Source organism: Sinocyclocheilus anshuiensis, unplaced genomic scaffold (genome assembly GCF_001515605.1).
Source record: "Sinocyclocheilus anshuiensis isolate Anshui unplaced genomic scaffold, SAMN03320099.WGS_v1.1 scaffold729, whole genome shotgun sequence".
Classification (NCBI taxonomy): Eukaryota; Metazoa; Chordata; class Actinopteri; order Cypriniformes; family Cyprinidae; genus Sinocyclocheilus; species Sinocyclocheilus anshuiensis.
In genome coordinates this window covers 1200204-1208016 of record NW_015536561.1, presented here as the reverse complement: position 1 = coordinate 1208016, position 7813 = coordinate 1200204, and the positions used below count along the sequence as shown (strand labels likewise).

At 37.3% G+C, this 7813-nt stretch overlaps 2 protein-coding genes across 2 annotated transcripts; one reads left to right on the top strand and one right to left on the bottom strand.

The window, feature by feature from the left end:
- Positions 1 to 4072, top strand: LOC107701763 (26S proteasome non-ATPase regulatory subunit 13-like). The gene is made up of 13 exons (XM_016503872.1): positions 1 to 152; positions 683 to 761; positions 851 to 885; positions 1562 to 1617; positions 1736 to 1779; positions 1861 to 1947; positions 2146 to 2317; positions 2478 to 2557; positions 2760 to 2885; positions 3023 to 3085; positions 3249 to 3329; positions 3658 to 3774; positions 3859 to 4072. Exons 1-13 carry the CDS (start codon positions 52 to 54, stop codon positions 3952 to 3954), a joined length of 1137 nt encoding a protein of 378 aa, XP_016359358.1. The 5' UTR covers positions 1 to 51; the 3' UTR covers positions 3955 to 4072.
- A 2018-nt stretch (positions 4073 to 6090) lies between these two features.
- LOC107701776 (cytochrome c oxidase subunit 8B, mitochondrial-like) lies at positions 6091 to 7352 on the bottom strand. Its single transcript, XM_016503883.1, has 2 exons — positions 7108 to 7352; positions 6091 to 6309 (listed from the first exon to the last, which is right to left on the bottom strand). Exons 1-2 carry the CDS (start codon positions 7216 to 7218, stop codon positions 6202 to 6204), a joined length of 219 nt encoding a protein of 72 aa, XP_016359369.1. The 5' UTR covers positions 7219 to 7352; the 3' UTR covers positions 6091 to 6201.
- Positions 7353 to 7813: the final 461 nt, after the last annotated feature.

Below are 7813 nucleotides of genomic sequence, written 5' to 3'. Positions count from 1 at the left end.
CAGCGAGAGCTTCATTTTTCTTCCTCAAACACTCAAACATCTACATTCAAGATGAAAGATGTCATCGGATACCTCAAACAACAGCAGAGCAAGAGCCCGACGCCTGAGATGGCTTCGGAGTGGCACTCACTGGAGGATCTGTACAACAGAAAGTATGAATGAAGTGTGCTCAGTGTGTGAGTGTGGGCTAGCTGAGTCATTTAGCATGCTAAGCTAAAGGCGACTTATATTAGTTATACAAATGCATATAATCTACCTAGTCCACTTGGAATGTGTTTAAAGACAGTTTTGGCCCTTTATTTGCGTGTTGGTTTTATATTTGTTGTTGCAGTTATTGTAAAATGAGCTCTGGCGTTTAAATGTGGCTGTTTAAGTCATTGCTGAAGTGAGATGTCTAGTCTGTACTGGTGTTGTTGTTTTCAGGTGTTTCATCTGAGATCAGATGTATTGAGGGTTTACAAAGTTATGTAGTAAATATATTTTTAATGTAATATACTGCTTTAAATCATGCCTTATTCATTTACACGTTGTAAATCTGACAAATCAGACTTAAAATATCAGCCCATCAGTTTATACATAGATAGATGTTTAGATAGATAAATAGGTAGGTTTATATATAAATGGGTTGATAGACAGATAAACAGATTCATTTACATGTATATATTTCTTTCTCTTTTGACAGATTGTGGCATCAGTTGACTCTGAAGTTGACCGTCTTTGTGCTGGACCCTTATTTCTCCAAAGGGGACACTCTCATTCAGGTACAGGATCAGATCAGGATTCAGCAGCATTTGCACACGTTAGAAATGTGTTGTGAAACCTTTTAAAAGTTTTTATTTGCTTTCCACAGCTCTATGAAAACTTCCTCAGTGATTTCGAACACAGGTAAGAGGCGATTCTGATTAGATTTACCCATGCGTCTAATAACTTGTAATAATAATAATTCAGTCGGTCATTTTAGAACCTCAGTTCAATGACCATGTTCACACTGTAAAGTTTCAGGAGTGACAACCACATTTAAATATGTGTGAGTGAATCCTCTAAATAATGGTTTTGTGTGTACAGAACTCACTCTTGAAATTGCTAAGAGTGACACCATGGTAACCATAGCAACGTTCTGGCATCTAGCACGTTTGGCATCTGCTATTTTTGACCGAAGTAATATTTTGACTTGAGACTCGTTTGTAAGAAGCGCACTTCTGAAGTGTTGTCATGTCCACTTATTATAAGTGATGTTTATTAAGCGATCCAGGTTATGGAGTTATTAAAGTTGGCAGGTGCAGGTTGCGATATTTTGGTTTGTCTGGCTTGTATTAAAGTGGGCTTGTTCTTATTTGCTGTTTTTTTTTCCTAGCAAGATCTGGCAACACGGAGTCAAAATGTACTTTGTTCCCTGTACTTTCTCGCATCGTTCATACAGAAAAGAGACAACTCTGAAATGCATAATTAGCAACTAGTTAGCTGCAGTGTGTATGTGGCTATTGTGATGCTCTTGTGCTTCTGGAAAACTATTAATTGCAATTTAATGGAAACAAATTCTTTTTTTTTTTATTATTGACAGAATCAACCCATTGTCCTTAGTAGAAATCATCCTTCATGTTGCAAGACAAATGCCAGGTACAGCTTTGTGTTTCCCATTAGTGTTCGGTGATTCCCATCACAAAGGCTGTAGAGAGTAAACAAAAAAATACTACTTTATGTTGTAATATTAATAACATCTCTTGTTTTTCAACAGAGCCAATTACAACCATCACCTTTCTTGAGAAAACGAAGGAGAAGGTAGCGAGTTGTTCTCCTGTGTTTGAATTTACAACGTGAGAGACGGCGTTGAAATCATTGTTTGTCATTTTACCCAATCAGGTCAAAATCAGTGAAGAGGCCGTCATCCTCTGCAAAACAACAATTGGCAGCCTCAAGCTCGACATCAATGACCTCCCAGCGACAAAGGTCATTTATTTGCATACTTTTCTGTTCTTAAGTTGCAGTCACATTTACCATTGCATAGCGAATTTTTATGAATGAAATCGTCATTTCAATAGGATTCTACATGCTCTGGAATTTGTCGAAATACAAAATGTCGCTGAAATTTTTCAACTTTTATTTGAGACTGTTATTCATGTAGTCTCATGTATAATATATTTGCAGAAATTAATAGAGGAAGTGGAAGAGATACTGAACAATCTCCCGGGTGTGACATCGGTGCACGGGCGATTTTACGATCTGTCGAGCAAATATTACCGCATCGTTGGGAACCACGCTTTCTACTACAAGGATGCCCTGCGGTACTTGGGATGTGTGGAAGCAAAAGACTTGCCTGGTAAATATTCTGACTGCTGTATGATGTTTACATTTGACAAGATACTTGGGGAAACAGCGTCCTCTAGTGTTGGCCCTACAGAAATCATACACGCATCATTTCAGGTGAAAATATGAAAAAGCTGATGCAGCAGTTTAATGCTCACTTTATCCCACAACAGAAGCAGAGCAGCAAGAAAGAGCTTTCACATTAGGCCTGGCCGGCCTGCTCGGAGAGGGAGTGTACAACTTTGGAGAACTGGTAAGTGCCTGTCGTTGTACCTGTGTTATTTATTTACTGAAATTGTATATGTTAATGTTTTGAATTTGCTATCATTTTTTATATTTTCAGTTTTTATTTTAAATTTTTTAAAGTTAATTTTTATGCTATATGTCTACTTCATTGGCAACTGCTTGTCCTGATAGATTTGTGTGCACAAACAACATTATTGTGATGTCTACAGCTGATGCACCCGGTCCTTGAGTCACTGAGGAACACAGATAAACAGTGGCTCATAGATACACTCTATGCATTTAATGCAGGCAACGTGGAGAAATTCCAAGCCCTGAAGACCGCATGGGGTCAACAGGTGAGCAAATGAATTATTATTATTATTATTAAATGTACATGAAATGCCATTTTTGCACAGAGTGCAAGTGTTTTTCAAATTCATCAATATTGTTGCTGTGTGAACCTGCATGAATTTTTGTTTTTCTCTCCTCAAAGCCTGATCTTGCAGCTCAAGAGGCCAAACTCATGCAGAAGATCCAGTTACTCTGTGTCATGGAGGTATAAATGCTATTTATTAAAAATGTAATAAGCTGGTAATTGACTCCAAATGTATATATTGTAATTTTGTTAAGGTACATCATTATTTACTAATTAAGCTGCACAGGAAGAATCATTATTGAGTAACAAAGCTAAAACAGTTAATGATTGATTGTCTTCATAGATGACTTTCACACGGCCAGCCAATCACAGGCAGCTGACATTCCAGGAAATTGCACAGAGTGCAAAAATCCAAGTGAATGAGGTTTGTTCTTTCTCTCTCTCTCTCTCTCTCTCTCTCTCTATATATATTATTTTATTTTATTTTTTTTAACATTTAATATATAACAAATGTATTACTAATATATGAATAGATACAGCATTATGGATAGACAACATTAAATAAAAAATAAAATAATTTTTTTTCTTTTTTTTTTTTGTTGTTGGCTAAGATCTCTTCAAATAGACACATAGCCAGACTCAGGTTAAAGCTAGTAATAATGAGGTGTTTTCAGTCACCATAGAAGTGTTTTTAATCCAGGACCAGACTTAATCTGTCTGTGAGATGGTTTTATCCTTATCCTTTCTCTTAGGTGGAGCTGTTGGTGATGAAAGCTCTGTCTGTTGGACTGATCAAGGGAAGCATCGACGAGGTGGAACAGAAAGTTCACATGACTTGGGTTCAGCCCAGAGTACTGGATGTGCAGCAGGTACGTCCAACTCAACGAGACATTATATACACATGCATTTGCTTTTTCTACGGCCAACACAAAGTGTTTTTCCCATCTCCACAGATTAAGGGCATGAAGGATCGTCTGGACTTCTGGTGTGGGGATGTTAAGAACATGGCCATGTTGGTGGAACACCAGGCTCAGGACATCCTCACTTAGAAATGTCCTTCACACTGTCTGTCCCATCCAAATGTTCCGTTGCGTTGCATTCTCCCTGAGTCTTGATTCTTTATGTGATATGTGTATCTTCGTTATGTCATTAAAGCAACTTGTTTTCACAATCATTCTTTTGGTTTTTATATGCAATACAAAATGTAAAGGGATAGTTCACCCCCTCAAAATAATTCTATGCCGTGGGTTAAAAATGTTCCTTAAAATATCTTCTTTTGTGTTCCGCAGAAGAAAATCAGACAGGTTTGGAACAACATGAGGGTGAGTAAATGATGACAGATCTTACTTTTTGGTTGAACTATCCCTTTAGCATTTTGAGTCTGATTGTTGAAAGGTTTTTTTTTTTCTCAACTCATCTGAACCACAATCACACGCATTTGTCATCAATAGGTCTGTTCATTATAGATCTGTATTGACTGTTGAGAACAGCACTGTTAAAGCGAAACCCTGAAAATACAATAGTTTGCTTCTTTACATTTGGGAACATGTGACCTCAGTGAACTCCAAAATCTAATTTGAAATCCAGTTACTCCCACTCCTACACTGCCCACATCCTGCACTGAAACAATGGAGCAGTGCTGTAAAAAACAGAGTGCAAAATCATAATAGAGAATAGACGACGATGTTTTCCTTCAGCCTTGTATTTAAAAAAATGTTAGTTTTGTGACTTTTTATTTACAATATCTGATCTTGGTTTAAGCAGATATTTTTTGCAACTTTGCACATTTTGATTCATTTTGTATGCTAGCAACGTGTCAGAAGCAAGGTACAATGCCAGTTTCTATAAAACCATTTCAAATACTGAATCCGCATAATTCATCTGCAATCTACAGTAACTTTAAGGTCATCTTTTAATAATGGATCCTTTTCACGTTTCTGGGCCTCAGAAGCGGAAATCATCGTAGTTGGGGTAACTTCTATAGTGGTGATCAGAAACAACGGATTTGTGTTCCTATTTGCTTCAATTGCAAAGAAAAAATCCACGATAGCATTTCTGTGACTACAAAAGAGGAAAAAGTATTGAGAGATTGGACAGAAGAGAGAGTTAGAAACACTCGCCCAGTGGCATTAACCAATTTTCTGTAATTTAATGCTGTAATTTAATTTAATTCTGTAATTTAAGGTTACATAACACAAAATATTATAAATGTACTTTTTGTTGTTGTTGTTGTTAATGAAAATATTAAAAAAACTTGATTTTCGATGTTAGGAACTGGAAACGTGTCATCATATTTTTTGCAACTTTGCACATTTTGATTCATTTTGTATGCTAGCAACGTGTCAGAAGCAAGGTACAATGCCAGTTTCTATAAAACCATTTCAAATACTGAATCCGCATAATTCATCTGCAATCTACAGTAACTTTAAGGTCATCTTTTAATAATGGATCCTTTTCACGTTTCTGGGCCTCAGAAGCGGAAATCATCGTAGTTGGGGTAACTTCTATAGTGGTGATCAGAAACAACGGATTTGTGTTCCTATTTGCTTCAATTGCAAAGAAAAAATCCACGATAGCATTTCTGTGACTACAAAAGAGGAAAAAGTATTGAGAGATTGGACAGAAGAGAGAGTTAGAAACACTCGCCCAGTGGCATTAACCAATTTTCTGTAATTTAATGCTGTAATTTAATTTAATTCTGTAATTTAAGGTTACATAACACAAAATATTATAAATGTACTTTTTGTTGTTGTTGTTGTTAATAATGAAAATATAAAAAAAACTTGATTTTCGATGTTAGGAACTGGAAACGTGTCATCACAGTCTGTGAAAAGGGTCGATTGCAGGATTCCTTTCCAGATTTGTTCAGTATAACATTCAGTATTTATATAACTGGTTTACCCATCAAGCATACATTATTTGTTTGTATGTCTGTAGATTAAAACAAAATCCTCAGAATTTAAATGGTTAATCTACGGAAAAAAATATTTCCTGCTTATTGCAAAATGGACACCATCACAAGTGCGTGTGAATTAGTGTGCTTATTGCAATAGTTTAGCTCCTCAATTTTGCAAATCTTAGTTTCAGTTTTAAGTTCAGTTATGTTGACTTGTGATCATTTAACAGCAACTAAAGCACATGTGTTGTATGCAGAATGCAACTTAAAATTATAAAGTATTTTATTCGATACAGACCAGTGCCACCAGTTGAAGCGTTCAAGGACATTCATTTATTAAAACATTCTTAACAAGGTTAAATAGTATTCTCAAGAAGGAAAGCTCAGAGGCAGACGGTTCTTATTCAGCTGCGCCGGGACGTTTCTTGTACTCCTCCAAATTTGCCAGGATCCATCCAGAGGGGCCCAGGATGGTCACGAACATGGTCATCATTACAAAGATTTGCTCCTGCATTGAGAACGCAGAGACGGTCATCAGTTGCTGAACTATATTAGTCTAGACTTCTTTTTTTTTTTTTTGTAATAAACTAGCCAAGCTATTTTCCCATGCATTAAACTCAAGCTGGCTATATTTTTGGTGCCTTTTCCCTTAGAGACTATTATGCGATGTTTATTTGGGCAAAACGTAGCAGTGCACAACTAACTTACCCCAGATGGAAAATAAAATACATCTGAGGTATTTGTGTTTTGGGACATAGTAGCTCGATTAGCTGGTCTAAGTTGTTTTTTTAGCTGGTCCAGGATAGTAAACCAGCATAGACCAGCAATAAACAAGTATTTAAAACATTTGAGCTGGATGGCCATCGAATGAAACACAGCGACCATCCTAAACATGACTTCCTAACAGGACGACTTTATTTGTCCGAGAAGGTCATAAAATTGGCTGTTTTCCAGAAACGTATACGGCCACGAAGCATTTCAAACCCAATCATTAAAGGCTCTAAAATTGCTTTCTTACTTTTACAGGGTACGAAAATGTTATGACAGAAAACCCACCCACGCGCCATTTCCACACTGTACGTGAGCGCACAAATACGATCAATGGCGTTATCGAATTTGTCCCGTCTCACTTTTAATTATACCGGGTCAGATATTATTTCTATACAGGTATTCATGTAATACTTGCATAGCTTCGCCTATTCAGGTATTACATGTAAACACATTTTTTTCACAGGCCGTCACGCTGTTGCGCAGTCTGGTCAAAGTGCGCAAGCATGTAGTCGCGTGAAAATCAACTCATACTCACCGCAGCGGACAGCACATGCTTGGCTGGTTTGGCTGAAATATTAGCTTTAGGTGTGATTTGGTGTCTCATCACACTCCTCAGCAGGTTGAACGAGCGATTCAAGCCTGACATCGTCCTGTTGTTGGATATATGCAAACGCTGAAGTAAATGCTCCAGTCGCGCGCGGCTCGAGTGGTCTCGAAATGCGCCCTACAGGGAAAGCAAGAGCTGCAGTTTCTTGTCCACCTGCCAAGTCCTGTTTAAGGTCAGGGAGAGGAAAAAAGAAAAAGAAATGTGCTTGTTTGCCAATCCGCTGCGCGTGTGATAAGCTCGCTCTGTTTAATTGGCTATCCGACTCGGTTTGCGTGAAGACGCAGCAAGATGGAGAGTTTTTGTGCCTGCAGTCAGAGGATGGCTGCAACCTGCAAGACGTCTTAAAATTGTAAACGGAAGCACTGAAACACAAAAATCAGAAGGCACAAAATGCAGTCTGTTCATACATTTCTATTATTCTTTGAGTGCCTCTTGTTTTACCTTTATTTGTTTTCTACATATTTTCTTTGAAATCTTCACATTTTGTTTACGTTATTTTCTTATATTTTAGTGTTTACGCGTTAAATGAATGCTTTTCAAGCCTGTATTTCAAAATGTACGCAGACTTGAAATATATGTACTGTTGAAAGTGTAAGTTGAACTACACACAACCACTGGTTCAGAGTTCCTTCTG

Excerpts from the sequence above, each read along its gene's own strand:
- LOC107701763 (XM_016503872.1), top strand. The coding sequence starts at position 52 with ATGAAAGATGTCATCGGATACCTCAAACAACAGCAGAGCAAGAGCCCG. Across the intron at positions 1,948-2,145 it reads ATGACCTCCCAGCGACAAAG|AAATTAATAGAGGAAGTGGA; the intron begins GTCATTTATTTG and ends ATATATTTGCAG. Across the intron at positions 2,318-2,477 it reads GGAAGCAAAAGACTTGCCTG|AAGCAGAGCAGCAAGAAAGA; the intron begins GTAAATATTCTG and ends ATCCCACAACAG.
- LOC107701776 (XM_016503883.1), bottom strand. The coding sequence starts at position 7,218 with ATGTCAGGCTTGAATCGCTCGTTCAACCTGCTGAGGAGTGTGATGAGA. Across the intron at positions 6,310-7,107 it reads AGCATGTGCTGTCCGCTGCG|GAGCAAATCTTTGTAATGAT; the intron begins GTGAGTATGAGT and ends TTCTCAATGCAG.